This window comes from Lineus longissimus, chromosome 5 (assembly GCF_910592395.1).
Source record: "Lineus longissimus chromosome 5, tnLinLong1.2, whole genome shotgun sequence".
NCBI classification, from domain to species: Eukaryota; Metazoa; Nemertea; class Pilidiophora; order Heteronemertea; family Lineidae; genus Lineus; species Lineus longissimus.
The window spans coordinates 8,820,507-8,844,637 of NC_088312.1; the positions used below are offsets into that span (position 1 = coordinate 8,820,507).

At 39.8% G+C, this 24,131-nt stretch overlaps 1 protein-coding gene across 11 annotated transcripts in view; it reads left to right on the forward strand.

Moving 5' to 3' along the window:
• LOC135487389 (glutamate receptor ionotropic, kainate 2-like) overlaps positions 1-24,131 on the forward strand; it is a 45,701-nt gene that overhangs the window by 9,984 nt on the left and 11,586 nt on the right. For 7 of the 11 annotated variants that reach the window (XM_064770983.1, XM_064770989.1, XM_064770979.1 and 4 more), the window contains 10 exons: positions 10,582-10,747; positions 11,030-11,185; positions 12,534-12,785; positions 12,959-13,140; positions 13,451-13,504; positions 18,707-18,874; positions 19,445-19,480; positions 20,445-20,597; positions 22,128-22,235; positions 22,654-22,782. In XM_064770983.1, the coding sequence (XP_064627053.1) occupies positions 10,642-10,747; positions 11,030-11,185; positions 12,534-12,785; positions 12,959-13,140; positions 13,451-13,504; positions 18,707-18,874; positions 19,445-19,480; positions 20,445-20,597; positions 22,128-22,235; positions 22,654-22,782 (1,344 nt within the window). In that variant the 5' untranslated portion in view covers positions 10,582-10,641. Of the gene's footprint in view, positions 1-4,363; positions 4,474-10,581; positions 10,748-11,029; positions 11,186-12,533; positions 12,786-12,958; positions 13,141-13,450; positions 13,505-18,706; positions 18,875-19,444; positions 19,481-20,444; positions 20,598-22,127; positions 22,236-22,653; positions 22,783-22,925; positions 23,034-24,131 lie in introns of those variants that run through there. The other 4 variants (XM_064770985.1, XM_064770990.1, XM_064770980.1 and 1 more) reach the window with 3 other exon arrangements.

Genomic DNA, 24,131 nt, shown 5'->3' on the forward strand with positions numbered 1-24,131 from the left:
TAGAAACCATATTGTTGCAATTATTTTTCTCATACTTGTAATGGTCTTGACTCCCAATGAAGATTTTGCAGATCCCAAACGCAGTCTTTTTTCTCGAAACCAACAAACTCGACAGGTTGCAGATAGATGTATAGCTCTTGCCTTGGTTGAATCTTGGATGGGGTGGGGGGGGGGGGGCAGAGTTGACAAGTTTTCTTTGGTAGTACCGACACATTTAACCTGTATGGACGGGCTGCATTTTTTTAGTATGTATTCTCTCATCGTTTCTCCCCTTCGATTCTCACAGTTGGAGAATGTATACAGCTTACTTTCTCAATGTATTGTTGGGGACACTGATCACCGGGTGAATTCAACAGAGAGTTACACGGATTTCATTATAGCAGTGACTGCTTCACCATGCTCTGATCATGTCTGTGATTATTCTTATTTCCCTTGCGTGTCGGTCTATGACATCGCTCCAGTCGAGAACTGATCATGAGCTGCAACCAGACCATGGTAAATGTTCGCCTGAAGGTAATTACGTAGCTTTAACTGACAAGTTGCCGCGATGGCGACCATCGTTCGAGTGCACTGTGATATAGCTGAGGTACCCATCAGCACATTTACGTATACAAATAACTCATCTTGTCCACCTCGCTCCTATCTAATCACCCTTTAAAGTAGCCGTAAATGTCATAAAAATGCGACGGAATTGACAAAATGTGAACAACACAATACACGTGTATTATTTCTCTTTTACAAAGTATGCCTTCAAGAGCAATTTACTATCATATTAACTATAATACTTACTATAAGGTGTCATGTTTATATTTCACCAATAGGCAGGTTTTGCAACCCTTGCAAAGAGCTACGAACGACGTATTGATTGACAACTTTTTAACAGAAATACATGTCCTACCATGCAGTCAGATATTGTTTTCGGGTGAACAATTAAATCTGAATTGCGAAGTCACGAGAACGACCCCTGAATCCGTTACTTTTCCTTTCAAAGCTTGTTGCTGGGATGGACACTGCCGCAGCTAATCGAATTCCAGTGCAATAGACATTATGCTACATCGTGAGAGTCATATCGATCGAGATAAAGATATGATTGGTCAATGCTTTTTGGATCAGTTGAAGCCATGCAGGAAATTATGATAGCGTTGAGGTAAAATATAATTTGCGTAAAGCGGTGGCTTTGTTTGTGAAGGCAAGTCTCATCTCATTGCTTTGAGTCATGGTCTGAGTTTGTCCACAAACCATTCGCACTAACGAAATATTCAATCACCTCATCGCCGAATTTCAGAATGTAGCTTGTGTCTTCGATGTTCGTACCCTACTATATTCTTGTACGGCCAAAAACTGTTGTTTATTGGGCGTGCTCTTCAACATTCTCAATTAATATCATCTTACATTTATTCCCCCCCCCCCCCCCCCCCACCTCCGTATTCAGTCACCGAAGCAACGCTTGGAAATGCTTTGTTATTCTGATTAGAGATGTTGACGTGAACTATAATTGGCTTGCAGTTGGTACAGTTCTTTTGAAGTTGATGGTCGTCGCGATGGGGTACGTTCTCGCTTTCTTGCTTTAATTGGCCGTTTACTTCTAAGATATCTCTACTAAGTAAGCATGATCCATGTACCATCCATGGTCCATCGACGATCTAGATATCATCAATGGTGAATCAATTGCGTTACCAGGAGTACCATCTGGTCTATCTAGTATCAATAACATCTTCATCTTGTACATGTATAACTTGTATACCATCTTATATGTTGTCACATCACCATCCTGTAATTTGTATCATCCGCTGTATTCGTTCAAAGTCAGATTCCTGGAATATTATTTGAATATTGTTCGTTTTATTCAATGCGGAAGAAAACACCGCAGTTGTACATAATTACCAAATACCCCTCGCAGAAGCTGTTCTCTTCTCTCGTTTACTCATTTACTTCTGACCCAGGTTGTATTCATTTATTCCTAATGCATCGAGGAACATTACCATTGCCGAAAGAGCTGAAGGAACCACGCACGCCTAATGAGGTAATGATTATATTCCGGAGGTAGGAGAGATGACTTGCTCAGATATGCTTCCGGAGTACTTAGTAACGGCTCAGGAATATATGGGTTCGGGTCTGTCTGTTGCTGATGCATGCACATGCATGTCCTGCCTCGTGGGGAGGTTGCACTTTAAGTTCTGATGGATTCCTCCCATGAGGGTCATCAAAGCCGTTACAAATGTAGTTTGCCACTGCTTGAAATTCTGTAATTTTGCTGCTGGTCATGCTCTCCAAATTCACGTGCGAGCTTAATTTTCGTGTATTGCGAGTGGGAGCCGTTACTCATCGTAATAGCTTCTGTTTTATTTTGTGGTCGACTCGATGAATCTCATCGCGGGCACCTGTTCAATAGGAATAGGTTTTGAATAATTCAATAGTCATTAGGACTGCGCAGGAAGATGTTAACCTGTATGGAGCAGGAGATCACACTGACCCCTGGGTGAGTGAGACACTGGGTCTGAAGGCATTACATGCAGGTAGAGCTATCTCCGTTCGGACACACGTTTCTTCGTGCTGCTCAGTGTAGAATGTTAATGTTGCTTGAGACTAATGTTGAAATATCTTTAGTTTCATTCACTGAAGTGGATAATGTTCAGAAGTTCGGCCACATTCTCAGCCATGCCAGCACATATGGTCAGCTGATTTTCAGGTCCAATAATGCTCTGTTTCGGCCCTATTTTCCTGTAAATATCATAATGTTGTTGTTTGATTTGTTGGTTAATAAACACGAGTATATGCATGTTTTCTTCAAGATAAATGGAATTCATCCAGTGGGATGTTGGCCGAGCTGTTCGTAAGTCTTTTGGTTTCTTCAACTGCTTTTCCATTTCAACTAAATCTTACCTTTCCCGATGCAGAAACTAACGTCAATTACGCAGACAATTAAATCCAAGGGGATTGACAAGCGAACGTCAAGAGGACTTAAGTTCTTGTTGCCACAATATTGTGGTGACGAGCTAAGAGTCTTAATACTCGATTATTCAATTTAAAAATGCTGTTGTCAATCGATTTGATGCTAAGAAGAAATCTTATAACGCCTTTTCCTTATTTTTTCCTAGCTATCGCCAGCAGGCTGCAGTGGTCGTTGATAAATTAAGTCATAGCAAATGCACACTTTCTCAACATTATTCTTCTTATTGTGAGGCTCTTCGTACACGCTTAGAAATATCAAATGTTCGTTGGGATCGTATTTCCCTGTGAACAAGATCTGCGTCACCACCGAGTGACACTCTGCAACTATAGAGACTGTATTGAGTGTTTATCTTTTATGACATTGAAACTGCTGTCAGCTTGAGATAGCTGTGTACAAAGGGAAGCCAAACACTTCTCGAGTTGGGAGCGAGAGGAAGCAAAATAAACTCTACTGTAAACCACCAAATTTGTGCACCTCCTTATTTTTGCGATTTGCGAAAACCTCAAAAGAAATGTCCACAATTTTCAATTTGGCGGTAACGTGATTTCTGTATGTTTTTCCAATCAAGGACAGTTTTTTCGCGATGGATATTTTCGAGGTTATTGGTGAAATCCTCGAAAATAAAACACTCATGAGTAGTGGAGGGTTAAAGTTTACAGTAAATAGTGCTGTCTCTTCAAGACAATTATCGACATTACTTGAGATGCTTTCAGTATCAAAAAGCGTGTTTACTTAACATCGCTTTTGATGTATCAGGGGGAGAATTATTAATACACATTGCGTACAAACATAGACGTTGACTATTGCGAAGCAATTAGAAAAAAGCATTTATAATATGTGAGCTTTATGTCTTGGTTGAAGTAGTACATGTCTTGTGAGACCTTTGTTAGAGTCTGGTTGGACACGACCATTTGGGATAGACGTTGGACGGCTCTGGAAATGTCTTGCAGTTTCCTTCGAGCAATTCGAGTAGTGAGAATCGACGGCATTTCAATCGCTCATCTAATGGTCTTTGAGATTCTGAAAAACCTTCACGAGTTTTTCATTTCGCTGACAAACTTCTCAGGGGTGCATAGTTGTGTTGGCGCTTTTTTCAAAAGCTCCAAACCTTTATTTCTAAGAGTGTACACTAGAAAGCAACATTCCTTTTTTTCATTGAAGAATTCTGGTTTGCAGAGACTGTGATTAACCTCAGTACAGCGCAGTGCAGCAGTGACCAGCAAATTCATTCAAATTGAAGTGTCTGCATCTGTCATCAACCTCGTCACCGGTTTTTTACACCCCGCTGCATAGCTTATTATTAAGAGACAACTCTCCCTAGATACGCGGTTAGTTCGTCTGATTGTTAAGGTCGGTTGAAGGAATGTACGAGTTCAGGTGATTTCCTGTCAGTGCACTTGTTCGATCTCCCTTCTGTTGAATACCTTCGTGATTTACCTGTTTCTCTTCACCGCCATGTAGCAAACTGATTGGATATTGCTTGTTTACTAGCTGGGCATTTCTGCAACGTTCAGAGGATGGTAAGTTCTAAAGCTTTTGTTAATTGTCCTCATCAAGGCAGGTTCCCTTAACCGTCCCTCCTCTTTGGAACAAACGTCTGCTGATCTTGTTCCCCGACAAATCCAGTCCTGCCAGTGCTTGAGGCGCCCACAAATAATTTAATCCTCAGTTGATATGCTTGAAATCCGTGTTGTTTACATTGGCTCCACACTGCCGCGTTTGGTGCACTTCAAAGAGTTTCATAATAACATCTCATTGCCAGTGACAATTTGCCAGCAACATTGCCATTTGCACTGGAGCTGTTTGGATAATCACGATTGATTTTTGTCCCAGTTAGAATACTTAATGATTCGAATATGGCGATAGTAATGACAAGATTGAGTTGAGCACTATTTTTCTCGCTTTCTGTATACTTTTCAGTTCTTTGCATGATTTCGGTTTTATCAGAGTTTTGTATCACCAAAAACCGTTCGACTTATTCGGTGTTTGAAGATGCCACCATACATACCTTATGTTGATGCTGTGTCCCTCTCAATGTCCGAAACACTTGCCTCCGATGGCGTGCCAAACTATGTCGATAATTGGAAGGATCTATTATCCGCTGGCGATTGGAGTGGAGGCAAATGACGGCCATTATCAACGAATGTTGCTACTCGCGTGGCCATTACTAATAAACATTGTGATTTACCAATTTGCTCGATTTGTGACCAACTGAGACCACGACATCCCACCATTCTGACAGTGGTTTGATAATTGCATTAATATATATTCATGATACTTCCCGAAGTACTATCATAAGCGGTGTAATTGTTCGCGGCATGTAGGAATAAATATTCTAGTATCAAGGATAGATTAATTTATGCTTGATAGTACGTATATGACATGTGTATAAGATTTCACTTACAACTTCATTTTCATTTCATCATGATACTACTACTACACAAAAACCTCTGGCCAATATCTGTTGCCTGCTGAGTATTGCCTTCAATTTCAGCTACCATGCGTTATTGTGGTACTTCCCTGGCCCTATGGCATCACCCACAAGGAGCAATAATGGCCTGCCAGTAGCAGTTACCAACTGAGTTTCAAACAACATCTCCGTAACTTTATTTTTTTCAAAATTTTTATTTGAGCCGAAGAATAAACCGTTACTATCAATATGACGTTACTCAACGACCTTGACCCATAATTTTCAAAACGGTTCTTTAGTTGAACCAGCAAGAGTCACTCTAACAGAATTCTTATTGAATGATTCTGGTTAGTTGTGCACAAGTGAATGTTACTGCAAAGTGACGAAAAATACATGTACAACTTCTTCGTAGATCATCCACATGTGCATATAAAAATGCATATCAAAATATTGACGTTGTCTCTAGTACACAGTTGTGTACTTCTGTAACACATTTAATTTGATTCGAATCGTTATTTGGAAGCAGTGGCAAGATGTCACCTTGTTAATACTCTCACCGTGTGAACGGCCCATTGCGTGCAAGAGATTTGGATAAATCTTAACGCACTCAGCTAATTTAGAGAATTAGAACAGCCTTTTTCGAAAACAAGATAATTTGGTTGCATTAATTGATTGCCCGCGTCTTGCAGCTTCTTGTTTTAATTTTGATTATAAAGCAGACTGAATGTATCATATGAAAATACATATCGTTCTGTAATGCTCATCTCAAGTGCAATTCAGTGAGACTCCGACTCTACATGCTCTATGCTTTCCGTCTCATGGTGTATATCATCCCACTCATGTTGAACTAAGCACCAAGCTCAGGCAACTGGGTAAAAGAAGTCATTCACAATTCAAGCGCCATTCTTAACATCCAATGTATGTACATCATAAACTTTGTTATCATTCCGTTGAAGATTTTCTTCATACTTTAACGCAAATTAAACTCGGATTTGATTCTGAAGACTCTGATTGATTAAACAGTGAGTAATATGATGTTTAAAGTCACATAAAGCAGGCCATTTGAACAACATCACCCTTTCAATAGCTGGTCATTGATTCTTTCCCCGTTGATTGATACACCTTTGTGTTTTGTTCTGGTCAACTGCACCAGCTGGAACAGAGTGAAGAGATCGTGATTCGTTGTTGGGAGCCAGATGTACGATAGAATCATGATATACGAACCTTTTGTAGAAGACGCGGCTATAACAAATAATAAGGATTAGGTCCATATAAGCTTACACTGGCATGTTTGAAATCAGCCAACTTATTCTCATCTTCCCGGCTTCTTTTGAAAATCAACAGGAATTGCCTCGATAGACTTTGGGCAAATCAAACGTAAAAGCGTGTTTCAATTAAATGGCATTAGCGTCTAGGAGATCATTAATTCCCTTGCTGATCCACACGAGCAGTTTCCCCGAAATTATCATAAAAGCCGGGGAACAACCATAGCGTGAACCATGACCACTATCAACACATAATCAATTATGATTGCTTTTATGATTATGATATTACTACTGCACCCATTATCATAAGTTTAAATCCATATATTTAAAGCCATTAATTTGATAAATGGTTGGCATATAAAATGAGATAGTATGGACAATAAGCCGTAACATATTGCTCACAGACGGTGTCGTGAACAACGGATGTCAAATGGTCCAGGTCACAACTGGATCTGTCCAGAAACGTCTTCAAACTTCAAGTCATCTCGGACCATGTGCTGACTGCTTGTGCAGGGTCACCAACTGGAGTTTATGATAAAATGGCGAACCAGTAGACTACATGTCGAGGGAGGACGTTTTATAAAGATAGTAGGCTGCTGGTGCACCCAGCTGAGGGCAAACTCTTTCAGCCATTTCCATTTGTATAAGCTTGCTTTACAGTAAGTTAGGATACACTGATTTAGTTGTTCGCTGCATCTTTAAGAAATTTAGCTCCTTTCAACGGTATCTTGAGTGAGTCATCCAGCCATCACTTTCCAATCATCTGGTTTTACCGACGCTAAATAGCAAACTGATGCCCGGAGCCTGGCCGAAGTCGAGAAAAGCAGAATCTCAAAGGATACTATGAGCAATCGTGATACATACATATACTGTACATGTAAACATCAATGAGTTTACACTGAAGGGATTTCTGTTAAAAAACGCTACGGTATTCTGACGGGCTTAGTACCATTTCATGCGGATACCGACCTCCTCCCAGTCATTTCAGTGTTACCTAATTTACCCTAACGCAGTTATCAGTAACATTCACTAACGTGACCATTAGGTCCATTAAAGACAACCCCTGTCAAGTTAATCTTAAGTTATTGGTGTCATCCATTAGTCTGTCACAGACTGCGGCAATAATTGACAGCAACTACTCGCATTGCCCGATGACAGTATCAATATCCTGACCATATTAGCATCATATAGTGATAGATGGCTCCATGGCAATGATGTAGATCAGTGAAGGAGAAAATCGTTCTTAATCTCGTTACAAGTCATTTAAGTTGGAATTGCTCACGAAGCGAAGCATGATATGGACATTTCGTTTTCGTTAGAAGATTTAGGTTTGGTGTTCAGCCATGTGCTGATAGTTGATTAAATTAAATTTCTTTGGAGTATCCGCATGTTCTCTTATTATAAGTTGGTCGTACACTTTTACCACAGACCAAATAGCACCAAACAAGTATACTTTATTACTTTATCCATATCCTCTGTCAGTTTACACATCGGCCAAAATTTGCATGAAAAATACGCTTTGGTGACCTTTGGAGGGGGCATCCGCCAACCCACCTGAAAACCTCTCGGTAGGATGGTATCAAATATGGATTATTCTGATAATGATAATACTGTTAATAGTATATGCTTCTCACTGCTGCCTGCAGCTACAAGATATCCTTGCATTCTATCCTATCGACATTAACAGCAATCAGTGTGCATGACCCGTACCAAAGACTCATCATGTCGCCCATTTGACGTTGCGTCTCGCATTCGCCATCTTCTTCTTGGTTTAAGGTATCAATTTGTTGAAAATTCACTGTCATGTTGTCAAATGATTCAACGTAATGCCACCGTGCACGTGTACAGCATATGAAACAGTTACCTCCGCCGGAGTTTTCCCGTGCGTAAATTACTGTCTTTTTCCCAGAATCTGCCGCGTGAACATGACCAAAATTGATCTAACGAATCAACAAAAACAAGTAAATGTAATTAAATGTACAGTAAATTTACGTTAATAATCACACCAAGAAAAATACATGTAAATATCTGTTTTTATACGGTGACGGGGAAAGGACATCACATGATTTTTTTTCGACATGAAAAGTTTTTCTTCAGGAAATATTTCGATCGATGGACTTATTATCTCGAGCGCTCGAGATTAGGCAAGATTAAGTTACACGAAATCGCCAATAGCGTCTCTCCTGTACATGCAATACCAGTCGCTACAAAGATGGAAAATGGGGTGGATATTATCTCGGGTGATCGAGTTATTTATCTCGAGCGATCGAGATAATAAGTCCATCAATCGAGATATTTCCTGAAAAAAAATTTAAAAAATCATGTGATGTCCTTTCCCAGCCACCGTATTTTTACGACTAATTTCATTATGATTTTTTATGAACGGCATATTAATGATGAGGTTTGTAACATAATCGGCTGTTTATCAAATCCACCGGTGGCCACTGACTTCCTACTCGTTAACACACATATTCCATCACGATAGTCATGATTGCTACGCATTGCCAGAGCATTCTAAGCCACTGCTTTGTATAGAATAGGAAAGGTTTACAGAACGTCGTCTCTGAAGAGACTGAGGTATAATTTCAATTTTGTCGCATAAAAGATGTTTATGATGGATCATACATAGGTCTAAGGCTGATGATAACATCGCAATGGCGATAATGGGCGCCTAACAATAATGGTGCGAACAGGGAACCAATCTTGGAAGAGTATGATAGATTACTCCGGTCATGGTGGTGATTTCAATCATCCACCCCGTCGGATTTGATGGAATGATGCTAGTGTCTTGGATCACTCTCCTGCCGAATCAGTGCCAGTTCTTCAATGATTCGGCGCTAAATTAGAATGGGCACACGATAGTTTGAAGTTGTGGTACTAAAAGCACAGAACTACATCACTATATAATATAGGTATGCGCAAAATTATCACTGGGTATAGTTGAAAAGTCGTTGTTATCGTGGTTATCAGTTCTTTTGCACTCATATATACATGTAGGTTCATTAAATGGCTTGGGGAGGAGACGTTTCGTTTACATCGTTTCACAATCACGTTATGATTAAAAGGCCATGTCGTCAGATGTTTGGCCGTGGACGAAGCATCGCCAAAGGTGAATGGTAACTTGACTTACTAGTTAGTCAACATGTACGAATATCGCTTGAAGGGGATGTCCATCCCTCTTCACACAACATGATACACTTCGCTGGGCATTGATCATTGATCTGTAGCTTTGTTCGGGGCATTGCCCAAGGTCTTTGGTATGCTTATTCCTCTAATTAATTATGGGAGCGTCATCTTCAAGATACAGCGCCGTACTGCTAAGGTTGCAGAGCGGTAGGGGTGGCACCTTCACCAACATTTAGACAGACCCAACCTAACGAGGCGCTTTGCTACCCATTTCGACATGTACATTATGATTACCGATTGGCCTCTTCGACTTCATCAAGCGAAGCTTGACTTACTAAGAAGAAACCATAAGCAACTCGCCCTGCCATGCAACTGTGGCTCTTCTGTAATGACTTCAGTCGCACCAAATCCAAAGCAATATTGCCCTCTCGCCTTTCCTCATCAAAATCCATCCACTCCAGGTGCAGGTCATATATAGTTGCCATGGTAACCCATAGAAACATTGGTGGAAGTGAAGTAGTTTGGAATATTTCGGAAAACATTGAGTCAAATAGGTGCCGAAAACATATTGGTTTTTCAATCGTCTGCATTAGTCTTGGACCGGCTGAGTTGATTAACATTCGATAAAGTGTGGCTTGGCTCAAGTGAAGGGGTCGATTGTGGTGATCGGTAAATGAAAGCTGCCTTGTCATCTCTGTGACAGAGAGAGAAGAGATTGTCGCTTTAGATGAGGGCAAGTTCACTGGTAAAGCCGGGGGCTTGGATGAGACTGTAACATGTTGAACATGCGATTTCTAACCTTTCATTCTCTCTTTTAATCGTTGTAGGTATTAAGCTAACATGACGAAGAAATCCTGAAGGAGCTCCACTCACTCAAGACAAAAACAATGTCTTCCGTTTATGAGATTCTGTTAAGGAACGTATGGATCGGGTTACTGTTGTACATATGGAATACAAATACTGGGAAGGGACAACCAGCCAGGATACGAATAGGTAAGGGTGTTCAGTCATCACAAACTAAAACAACAAATCCTAACATTTTCCATCTTCCTGGTCGCCAAGCCCACTATTCCTATACACGTATATCAGTTAAGTTAAAATTGTGATTGAAGTTATTTTCTTTAAGCAAGGTTGGTTAAAGTTTGTTGTCATTGATTTAGAAAATGGAAATGCCAAGTAACCATGACAAATTTAGGCGTTGTGTATATCACAAGGTTATCAACACTCACTGTATTCCTTAAAGTCTATTCTCCTCCTCTCATTTGAATCTTTCAGGTGGTTTATTTGACTATGATAATCTTGGCCAGGAGCTGGCGTTTAAATATGCAACAGACAGTATAAATGTTCGGCGTGATATCTTGCCCAAGACTATGCTGGTGGCCGAACTTGCTCAGGTACCAACACAGGACAGCTTCCATGCTGCAAGAAAAGGTACGATATAAGGGCGTCATAGGGGATCACAATGACGAGAGTTTAAAAGGAATTGGGAGACTTTGTGTCAATACCAGAGCTATATATGTCTTTGAAGCTGCAAGTCCTCACAAAATGTCCCAAATGATAACCATTGACTGGCATCAAGAATGATGTGTGTATACACTGCACCAAATGCTCGAAGCTCAAATAGGTAACGTCTACGACTTCATGTCGAAGAGGTCGTTAAAAAACATATAAGCAGGGAAAAACAAGTCTGGTTTTGCTATAGGGTCAACATGGTCGTTGACATTCTTCAGAGTGTCACAAAATAACGTTAGTTTTTTTTCAATAAAATAAGTATTTTAAAATCATCTGCAACATGAACTTGAAGACCGGACATTTCCTTCTGTGCGTTCTCAGTTCAACAAACGAGCTATCGTTTAGTAGCGTCTGTCGGAGTTGCGAAAGGAGAAACTTCAATTCACCCCCACAACGTGTATGGACCACCATGAAAATTTCGATTGAGTTCAAATTGAAGCGGCATCCTGTATTTACATCATCGGTGCTGTCAAACTGTCAATTGGATTGTAGGATCCAGATAGAAGTTACCGGTGTGTTAAATTGATTTTTGGTTGCAGTAGATATTACAGGAAAGGAACGTTCTTCCGCTCTGGTTGGTATTTTGACGTTGGTTTGTTCTAAAACAGCAATCAACCTCGGGAGGGAGTCCATCACTTCTGCAGTTCAGATTAGGTTTCAGAAGGCACCCGTCCTGAGATTCACGGCCCTTCACTCGGCACTTATACTGCTTATGCCTTGAGACCCACTGCAACGTATGCCAAGCCCCGATACCCTTGTTAATTCATTCTTTATGATGCACATGTTGATCATTGTAGACTTAAAAACCACCTGCTCAGTATCAGACGTAGCAGGTGGGTTTGCAAGGAAAAGAATTGCTGATGATTGCTTTACTGTATACATGGAGATCACGTTAATCAGTCCCAAGCGGAAACCTGCAGGATTTAGTTGATACTCGTGCTAATGGCGAGGCATACACTGTCACTGTATCGGTTGTTAAACAAGCACCTCACGTTGTTGTTTCTGTGGAAGTGACAAGTCACTATTGACTTTCTGACACTTATCGTCTTATGATGGCGTAAAAAACATCAAGCAAGGGAAATGACTATTGTTAAAGAATGCCAGACATGTAGTAGTAAGCTTGCATACTGCAGCAGCCACAGGCGCCGGAACAGAAACTTGGTTCCTTACCATCTGGTATTCAGGTGGGAAATACTTTGTTTTATGTATCATGTCATTTTGCTTTGCTCTAACTCTCCAGTAATAGCGTTTCCTCCTTGTTTTTCAGTTTGTAATATGTTAAGAAACGGGGTAGCCACCATCTTTGGACCACAGTCTAGTTTGTCAGCTGCGCATGTGCAATCAATCTGTGACTCTATGGAGATTCCACACATAGAAGCCAAGTGGGGATTCCACAGTTATAAGGATTATTATTCTATTAATTTATTTCCACATTATTCAGCATTAAGTCGTGCCTATAAGGATTTAGTTAAGGCATTTGATTGGCCGAGTTTTACTATTTTATATGAAAATAATGATGGTGAGTAAAAGTACATCTTACTTTATATAATATTTCTGTAAGCATTGGAGAAATTTACATCATCTTAATTAACACAGATGTTTAGAGGGAAACTGGCTGAAAAGCATTATCTATAATGAAAAAAAGGTTCAACGATGTAAGAGTTTGACTGTTCTACGCTCCCTTGATTTCAGGTTTAATACGGCTACAGGGCTTACTAAATAATCGTTCAAATAAGCGTTTAGCAATAACGGTTCGTAAGCTAGACCCTGATAGCGGTGACTTTAGACCGGTGCTAAAGGAGATTAGAGATAGACTAGAGACGAGGATTATCGTGGACTGCAGTACTAAGTTAGTTAAACAAATACTTAGAGAGGTAAGGAGGGTTCTTTCGAATGATATATTTGAAATTAAACTATCATAGCCATTTATGTACCGCGATAGCTCAGTAAAACTATATACTAGCAATCTGATGACATTGCTTGTCAGAATTGACCAATTGCTCCTGGGAGGATTGCAGCTTATAGGGGACTTCACACAAATCCATGCATCATTCTACATTTCTTGCCAGAGCTATAGATCACGTATGATACGCCTCAACATGAGGTTTCTTTCAAAATAACAGCCCCACCATCGAAACCAAGGAACTTTTCTTTTCTTTATAATCATTTCATTTTCAATTTTAGGCTGATTCGCAGGGCATGATGAAGCATTACTACCATTACTTATTCACAACATTAGTAAGTACAGAAACGTTTTCAAACAATAGTTGCGCGAAACGATCCAAAATTCGTCTTCCCAATGAATATAAATATGACACAACGACACTATAAAACATATTCATTAAGAATTTTTTATGTTGATTTTAAGAATGGTGTCGATGTTGATTTTCAGAAGGACATTGATCGTGATCTTTAATGACTTGATAATTGGTGTAAATGCCACAGCTAATATTGGTGATGACGCCGTCGATGTTGAAGTTGATATTCAGGTTCAGGCAAGATGTTGATGGTGGCATCGACATTGAATTTGATGTAACCATTGAATAATGACGATACTCATGCTGTAGCGCCATTGTTAAGCGATTATTACAAAGAGAAACAGACAAATCCAGGAAATTTGGTGTGCTTAAGTAACTAGCCATGAATCCCTTTTACATGTAGAAACGCTGAGTACAGATCCTTTCATCTGCGAGAATCACCAGCAATATCTTACTTTCTCTGACAGACTGACAGCTAGAAAGCTCACCTCATGATTTAATGCCCACTTTCAAGCGAATTACTGCAGAATTTGAGCATTCAGAGGACAATATTTCATTGGCAAAGATAGACACTGTGATAACAATGTCAATGATACATAACTAATGGGGACTCCTTTAGTCTAGACGATGGTAGAGGAAAAGCCTTGCAAATCTATACCAGCGTCTACAGACTCGTTATATACTGGTATATACTAATGTCTGCTGAGATAAACATCTTTGGATAGATCGTTGGTGTCCTTTTTTTCTGTAGTAAGGACAATAATCAAGAAGTTTTAAAAACTTGCTGAACAATTTGGCATTCATGAGACTTCACTTCAATCCTCTGGATGCTCTCTTGCTTCATTCGGAGTACGTGCCCGAGCCGGGCCATCTGAGTCTCTGCAGTCTTTTCCATCTAGAGGATCACTTACATTATTCTTTGTAGCCTAAATTAAGTTCATATAAAATATATGTAAATTTCTGGAAGCACGTATCATTGTGTCTTTAGCATTGCTGTTTCTAAAGCAACGTTGTCAATATTCCCAAATCCCAACCATGTCAGATCTGACTGATAGGGCAATCATATAGCATCTCATCGCCTCTCAGCCATCGAGATAAATTCTCATTATACTAAGACCAATCACAATGGGCTGCGTGCCTGCTATGTATTCAACTCCCCAGGGGGTAATAGAAATCCTGAGACATCTTGTCCTCCTATCATACAATAAGCCAGATTCGACCAGACTCTCTACTGAGTGTAGTAATAACAGAGAAATGTATTGAATAGAAATCTGTGATATCCTGGTCATTTTGGCTGGGTCACTGATGAAACCCAGATTGGAACAAAACAAAATAAAATATCGGAATGAAATGAAATACTTCGAATTAAAACGGATTTCCGAATGAGCAAAAATCTTCGATATCCGATCGTTTGTATTTGACATTAGCCCCATGCTGCACCCAAAGTGCTGTTCTGAAAGGCCTACCATCGATATTTCCCAATTTCCTTTACTTGCTTTTTCGACGAGTCGAATTCATTTTAGAGCTCCACCCTGCCTGGGTTTTTTTTCTCGTTTTGACGTATTCGTTTCGTTTCGATGATTTCATTCCGAGCGTCATCAATAACATCTCGACTGCGAATCAATACATGGACTGCTTGAGACATCCATGGTCAATAATAAGGTGATTTAGCATTGGTAGTGACAGTAACTGGCCAGACAGCAATGCAATTTGAAATGGAAACCATAAATTGTTGTCGCGTTTTACCATGGGATCTTCACAGATAGCAATCTAGGGAATGGCAATAATCTTACATATATTGTCAAGAATTTCTCTTTAAAGCAGGACAAAGTACTCCACGTTTACAAGTGCCAATGCTTAGCCTAAAGGGTAGGAAAGAAACATGTCGGGAAAGATTCAACCCTGCTAATCTTTTCAATACGTTCCAAGGGTTGCCTTGGAGGAATGGTCTTTTGGTATGGCGCAGTATTTCTTTGAGACATAAATCAAGACATGCACCATCAACATATTGGTCGCATATGAATCAAAATGTACCCAGAGACACTGTTCCAGCGTCTCACTTTTCTGGCGATGAAAACCTGATGGAAGCAATTAACTAAGCAGCAATCCGGGACAGTAACTTGAGTCACCGGAAATTAACGTATTGTGCGAATCAGAAATAATGGTGAACCAAAATTTTTCCTTCTACAAAATATGATGATTTCACCTAAAACATCCCTCACAACTAAAAGCCGAGAGATAAAATTCCACGAACACCTCCAAATGGAAATTTCTTTCTGAATTCCTTTGTATTCTCTCTAAGCAATCGATACCACCGCCATTATTGGGAAATGACAGTTCATGAGTTCACTTCCTTTATCTCGGTGAACACCAATAAGAAGGAACAGGCTCAGATCTAGCGATATGCCCCTAACGAGCGTGTACATGTACACCGATTTCAATGAAGAAAAGCAGCTCAGAATACAAAATATCCAGACGTTTTTCACATGATGTGTTGTGCCATTATCGCCTGCTAATGTGCTTTTGATGGCTTTTACAGAATTATAATTGACAATTCGTATATACTAAACAGGGAAAATTGGTTGGTGTCTCTCAGACATCATGGGTGATGTCTCTTATACATCACGTTCGAAAGATGTATGATAACAATTTCGTGATATTTTAAAGATGTCTATTCGGCCGGGATTATATTGGATTCATGTTTTAACTCGTCACTTTCAATTGTCAGTTGTGACAAAAAGAACGATCAAGTGCATGCTAGCATAATCCTATAATAATGATATTACACTTCTAATAAACATCACCGGATTGTCCTTCTGTAGTAAACTGTTACGTTTGAAATGTAACTTAAATAAAATATAGCAAAACAATATACACATGTACTCTATACGCACATATTTTGGCATGAAAGCGTTCCGTCTTTTGCCTGCGTTTAACCTTGGGTGAATTCGTTTGTTATATCATAGGGAATTTCATTCTTTTATTGCGAAGGGTACAGAAAGTACCAATTCAGCAGCCGACAAAATATGAATGTAGCTCGATGAAATCTGCAGTTATGGTCATAACAATTTAAGAAATCTCATGTCAGGCGTGACAGCAATGGGATTGTTCTCTAACGATCCTTTGCGATATCGGCAAGATGTCAGATTTATTTAAGGCTCGCCTCATCTATCAGAATGTGTGTCCATAAGAAAATTGAAAACAATCATTGAGCTTAAGCATCGAAAAAAAGCTCAACACAGATCCGACCACAATGCCACTATGACCGTGTATTGATCCAGTTGGAAACAAATTGTTTTGTAATGCAATTAGTGTGAAGCCAGTCAATCCTATCGTAAATAAGAAACCCATAAATTTCTTCACAAGAAATCAACTCAGTATCATGCTCTCTGATACAGAAATTGCTATGCTGTTATTAATATTTAATGTCATCATTCCAAAGGCATGTATCTGAATCTGCACTATTTGACGATTGGTGCTGCTGAAGGGAAAAAAACGCGTCTAAATGACTGAATGTATCCCGGATGACTACAGATAGTGTGAGGCCTATCGAGATAGATTCGAATCTAGTACTTCCTCATCATGCATGAAACTCAGATCACGTTCACCTTTTCTAATTGCAATAGCTACGCTAAAGGTTTCCACATCTCCACTTATTGAGATATGCCTTTTCTCAAAGTGAAACTAATTTAATGATAGGCAGGGTTTGCATACCCTACTTACGACGAAGTGCTAACTCCGAATGTCTGTCGTGTCATCAAGCCATGTGCTAATAAATTAGGCGACTCAGGTAAACCATCCTCTATACTTTAGTTGCGCGAGCAATCAGAGAAAAACTCGAAAATGACATCGTCCTTCGTAGCTCTTCGTGCAGGCTGTGAAACTTGCCTATTTAAGTCGTTCAAGTGATCTTGGCCAGTATGGCAGTAATCTAATCCCATACAATTCTTACAAAGGAAGGCAGCATGCCATATTAATTTGATATACCTCCACGAACATCATTATGGAGACTGAGAATATCAAAAGAAATCAATCATTTCCTGTGAAGAAGAAAGAAAGCGACATCCTGGCCAAACACCGATATCCCCAATGATCAACAGGTTCTGTATTGAGCCAGATCCGAACTGTCAATTAGCGATGGTGAGGGGGGAGGTAATCTGATTAGGGGATGCGAGTTCTGCGACATGCCACAAGCTTGTCAAGCGTAATTCTATAAATCCCTTCTGACTTCGACACGATTCGATAAGATGCCGTCAGACACACCAGCCTGGTGCTGCGAGTGTTAAAGAAATATCTCCGAATGTGTTGGGTATACATAATGTAGCTGAGGTGGAGTTGCTGAGATGCCTGAGATGCTGTCGCGAAGCTCGGTCGACGGTGCTTATGTTAAGATATCACTGTGGCAAAGAAATAGTCCATTGTGTAAGATTATTAAGCAGTGAGCTTAAATTTGATGACTTGAATGTGAAGATCGTGCCCAAGATCGTAAAACGGAATGCCATAGACTTAATGTGACTATGTGGTACACCATAGAACGGCTATAGATATCACACTAACAAGTAGTTTAAACACAACCTATATCCTGAGATACCAATTAAGATATATTTGGTATTCCTTGTTGAGCAATTACATTAACCTGTGGATACCTTAAGTAGTTTTAGCAAGAACCTTTTCCCAAAAGTAGTTTCATATCTCGTGAGGATGATTAACATCTGTACAGCCAGGTGATGACAGAATTTAAATTCTGGATCGTTGGTGGTGAAAGTATCCTGTCTTCAAGCTTGCGATTATATTGGGGTACAGAGTGTGTATAATTATATGCATGTTTCGTTCTTCACATGGGCTCATAAACATTCTTGTTGCATAAACTGATTCGGCCATTCTTGGTGCATAAAGATGCTGGCAAACACTGAAAATAACATGTACCGCATTATCGAAAGAAAGTTATCGTATGAAAGTGGATGATGTTCAAAGACTATCTGATAGCTGCATGAAACACATGCAAATATTAGATCCATCTTCTTCTTCATCTGCATTTGCTCTTGCAGTATGGTTGAGCATCTGGCATATATTATGTAACTTTGGCCAGAATTTTCGAGTCCTTATAGTTTCATGGCCGTTGAACTGTTTTGGCCCCGAGATAATCCATTACAACTAGATTTCTTCGTTTATTAATTTTCAGGATCTTGGTCTGATCGACATGTCAGATTTTCATCACGAAGGGGCCAATATTACAGCTTTCCGATTGGTCAATCCAGATAACCCACTAGTTGTTGACGTCATCAGTGACTGGATCATTGAGGAACACAATTCGGGTACTTCACCGCTAGAGGGCAAAAGGGGGATAGAGGTAAGAATTTGCGACATTTAAAATCCAACTTAGCTGCAGGTTGATAATGAAGAAGTGCTAGTATGTTGTGTCCTTCACGTCAAACCATCCTGAAGTTGCCAGTGAAAAAACAATTAGCATCACAACATATATCATCTAAAGTAGTAAATACTCTAAGTGAAATTAGAGCAAATAATTCTTCGGCAGATGGATTTAACTCCTTTGTGAGAATACTTGACTCTTGAAGAAGATCGGTCATTAGCCATGCATTTGTTTTAGATGGTAACGACTAACGTTGCGTGAGGCATTTTGCCAGTGGTTTCTCCAGTTCACATATTTTTATGACAAAATCAGCATTTTGTTGCTTCCAAGACAACCTGTCGCCAACGGGCCAAGGATCAAGTCCTTAAACAAGTTAATGGCATTGCTGGCAATGCCGATACTGAACCTTTGGGTAAATTTCCTGATTTTAGATAGGATTGCAACTTTGTGGGGCTTCACAGATTCTACTTAACTTATCACTTTTCATCATATACATACTGTAAATATTTCTTCACTCTGCGTCATTTCTCCCGCTACATCAATATCCAGGAAGTAAAAACCATGATCATGCCACTCAATTTCACGGTATGTCTGTTCATAAATATATGTTTCATGTTGTTTTATTGTTATGCGTATGTGTATTCAGTTGCAGATATTACTGTGACTTGTATCGCCTATAGTTTCAAGACCCAGTTGTTCAAAACGAGATATGTCACTGACTTTGCGATGATGTTTAATTGGCGTTATCTTCTACCAAGAGCTAGTTAATGCCTAGTTTGTGACTATTTTGTTTTGGACAATCGGCGCACTCAAGAACATGCCACGCATGATAACACGCCCGCCTTAGTAGCGAAATATTCCGCGATTTATTTGATGTACTGTATTGTTTTAGTTTTTGTTCCCAAACGGGTTACTTCTGCGAAGATGTTTCCTACCTTTTGTATTTTGATTTATCAAGATAGATTTTTTTAAATATTATTGAATGCTGCTTGTTCTGTTAATTGGTTATGTTACCTCCAATTAAAGTACCAATGAATAATCTCCGTCGACCTCTCCTTTCTTGCATTTCGTATCTTTAGCATGTTCAATGGTCTTCTCGTTCCATGTAAACTCTTCATATTGTTATCAGAGATATCTTTCGTCCGTCCAAGAGATTAATGTTCTTTAAGTTACATTGGCGTTGCAGGGTGTTCATCCAACGATAATTCCATTTTTCCATTCTCCATAGCATTTTTAGAGGAGTTGTGGTTATTATTGCCTGCACTTGTATGTCAGAACGAGTCGGACTTCTTCATCCTCGTGTTACATAACTAGGCCACAACGCAATCATTTCACTTCTATTTGTCTTAGCTAATGGGTGTCTTTTTACATGTAAGTCATGTCTGAGGTTATTTTCAAAAAGGCGATAACTAGCAAGTTGTCTAAGAAAGTCACTTCATTGCATTTCGAGTTGGCTTGTTCGAAATCTCATGTCAGTTTTGCATGCTGGAGTTATTTCCATTATATGTATGTATACATCATATTCTTATCTCCGCTTGCTCTGCTTCAGACGGACACTGCCCTGATCTACGATGCCGTCCATCTTTTTGCCAAGGCTCTTAACAACCTGACTCATGCCGTAACTGTCGAACCAAGGTCACTATCATGTAGCTTAAAGGACAGTTGGGAACAGGGCAGTTCCTTATTCAATTATATGAAAATGGTAAGTAAATGGTTGGGGTTGCATGGCTCAGCGATCTCCCTATCTTGGCGTTAACTCCACTTGACATAGAGAAGCAGATACTACTAAGATAGTGCTAAAGCTTAAGTGACTTAAGCTGAAAAAAATCGTTTGTCACTAAAAGCAAAGGCAAACTATCAGTGCAAATACTAGTAGTGTCCTTACAGTGAGTTGGGGACTTTAGTACACAAGCTGACTGACGATATTGGAGCCACCTCCTCCAGTTGGTGTACTGGAGAACCTTGTAGTGTAAGGATGTCCAAAGAAGATTTTTGTCAATCTTACTATGCCAGCAACTCGTCGACCTTTTTAAAGTATGAGCTCGCCTCTTGTCACTATAATTTTTTTCTTCAAAATGTACTTTTCTGGCGAATTCTGCTGTAAAGATGTAACCTTGGCGTGTATTCTACCGGGTTAACTTCGCTGATCACGTTCTTCTTATGGGGATTTTGGTCCGCGGCTTTAAAGTCTTAAATACGAAGACTTATCTTTTTAAACCAGACATTCACCATAGTCCTTACCGTATTAAAATTCGGTTGCTATAGTAACATGAGAAGCATCCATAAAATATTTAAGGTGTGAAGAAGAAATAATTAAGGATGTTGACGAACCATTCATTGAAAGAGTTACTTTGGAGTTTAACCCCATGGCAGGAGTGAGCCATAATTGAGTCCCAGTGGAAACTATATCGACTTGCAAAATCGCGTATTTCTGAAATTTGATTGGTGTCAGTTCACGACTACCAATAAGCAGTAATGAACAAGATATTTGGCAAAAACAGGTTTAAGGTCAAGGCTACAACGTTCGGCGTTTGCTGTGCTGAATAGGAAAAACTCCGATATGTTATGATTATGGCAGGACTGCCGTGCTTTCAAGAACGGCATTGATTTGGAGAAATTAAGAGACTACTCGTTGTACATTTGCATGGTAATCAAATTTGCCTAAGGAAATATTCGCCTTTTGAAACCTCATCGTAACATCAAGGATGCTAATTGGTTAAAGCAATTCGTTTCCATCAAATCTACTGTCACCTTCAGTGTCAAATAAACGTCGCACCATTCCAGTATCCGTCATCTGCTCAGTGATAAATATCCATGGCGTTACAGAAGATGATGGTTCTCGGCGTGGTGCCACCTTGGGACCCCAGAATCTAGTCAATATCTGCTCGGCGTCATCATCCTTTATGAATGATAAATGGTACGCTGGGATTAGTGCATGTTGAATGCTCCGTGATGGAAATCTTTAGCATAGGATCAAAATGATCATCAAAACTGATCCGTATTGCATTCAACATGTTCCGTGTTGCATTTAAATACCGTTCCATATTGGGTTTGATGCGGTTCCATAAAGTATTCAATGTTGGTATGATTCAATACTGGTCCGCTTGGTTCCATATTATATTCAGAACTGGTCCATGAATTCACTGTGGTTCCATATTGTATTCAATACTCGTCCATATTGTATTCACGTTGTTCCATATTGTATATGCATCAAGGTCTCATCTGGTTTCAGACTGAATTCGATGGCTTAACCGGTCATGTCAAGTTTGACGGCAAGGGGCTGCGGACAACATTCTCTCTCCAGCTTGTGGAGATACAGAACGACGGGAGCACAAAACAAGTAAGTAAGGCAGTCGAATACAAAACACTATATGCCCCCCCCCCCCCCGGGCTCCTAGTGGCGGACGTAAAAGGGGATACAGCCCTAAACAGGATTTTGTCCACTAGAAAAAAATTGAAATGAGTGCAGTGGCAAAATTAGATTACTTTTATTTCTGGTACAGAAGTGCCATGAAAAGGAGTCCATGTTTGTGTAGCCGCGCTACGAGGTTTCAAAGGGTCTGTGTGCTGATGACGTTTCTCTATTGGTAAGGCATTTGATTAGAAAAGATGTAAAAACTGCTAAAAACGAACACCCGAAGTTATAGAGTAGAAGGTCCAGCTACATTCATGATGATGAGTTTCCTGTATTTATTAGTTGGCATTTGTCAGAAGTGTGTGAATGCCTTTTACATAAATTTTGATTGCCTTCAATACAGCTTGGTGATTGGACTGCATTCGACGGGTACAATGGTACAGTTTTTCCAGAACAGGACGAGCAGGAGGCCAGAAGAGAAATTGCTCAGGCACTTAATACAAATCATACCTTTCGTGTTGTAACCCACTTGGTAAGATTAGGTCGATTGGTCGTAGGATGCCGTGTTCCTCGATCAATTCTGGCGGCGTACCTTATAGCATGCCTAGCTCCCCCGCTTCCACCTCACCTCCCGTGAACCATTGGTGCAGGCCTCCTTCTTTCCTCTCTCTTCAGATAGGTGAATGGGAACCAAATCGACGATTAAATATCACCAAGAAGTATTCAGACACCAAGGAAAGACTCATAGAAAACAATAAGACCCTCCAGATTACCACCCATGAGGTATGCGGTCCCTTCCCCTTTATTCGATCCTAAGCAAGGGCGCGATCCTTCACCTCTTTATGGTAAGTACTGCTCAATGTGGTGACTGATCGTGCCCTTGCTTACCCTTCGCTTCTTTTTGATGCTTATGGTGGTTGTGAACAAAAAAATTCGGAACTTGGGTGGTACGGGGTCAGCCTGCTGTCGGTCTTGGAAATCTAAATTTCGGAAGCACTTTGCCAAAGATGTGTACCAGACGCAAACCTGTGCCCTCCTATGTGGTCATTCCAATCAGCATTTCCATTGCCGTCCTCCCAAAATCTGAAAAATGTAAGATCTGAATTAGTTGAAGGAAGAGAGCCAGGTCTGATAAAGTTCTCAAATTTTTTTGTACATGATCCACAAAGTATGAATAACTGGCAGCAATTTCTCAAAATCCGCCAAATGACAAGCTTTCCTTTCTGTGCTGAAAACAGCTAGAGTTAAAGCCGTTGAGTGCAATACTGTACATCAATACTCGTTACGATCCCCATTAAAAATGAACTGTTTCATTTTATGTATTAAGCGGAAAACCGCAAAGATGTTTGTTTATGAGATTTGTGCTTTCCTTTTGCTGCTTTTTAAAGGAGATCTACATGTATCTACACGTGATCAAGTATAATCAAACATTTTAAGTACGTGAAACAATTGATGATGCCGTGTTCATCAGAATGAAGATTAGTTGGAAAAAGGAACGTGACACCATTTATTTCGAACAACTTTGATTCTAATGAGCCAAGCACATTACCGTATCTTTTGAGTCCTAAAGAAGACACTGCAGTTGACAAGCTCGACTCATTAAAATCAAACTTGTTTAAAAAATTGTGTCACGTTCTTCTTTCTAACTTAAGTACGTGAAGACACATGAAATTCGATCATTGGTTAATTCAGCAGATGAACACAATTAGCATACTACTTCCCATTACCTTCTCTTCAAATCTCCAATTTATATCGGATGGGCCAATACATCATCGGGAACTTGAACACTAATTACCTCAAAAACCGTCCAGTGAAATAATGAGTCTGAAATTTCAACTGCATGAATAATAGGATTATTTGGGTCATTGGTAATGATTTCGT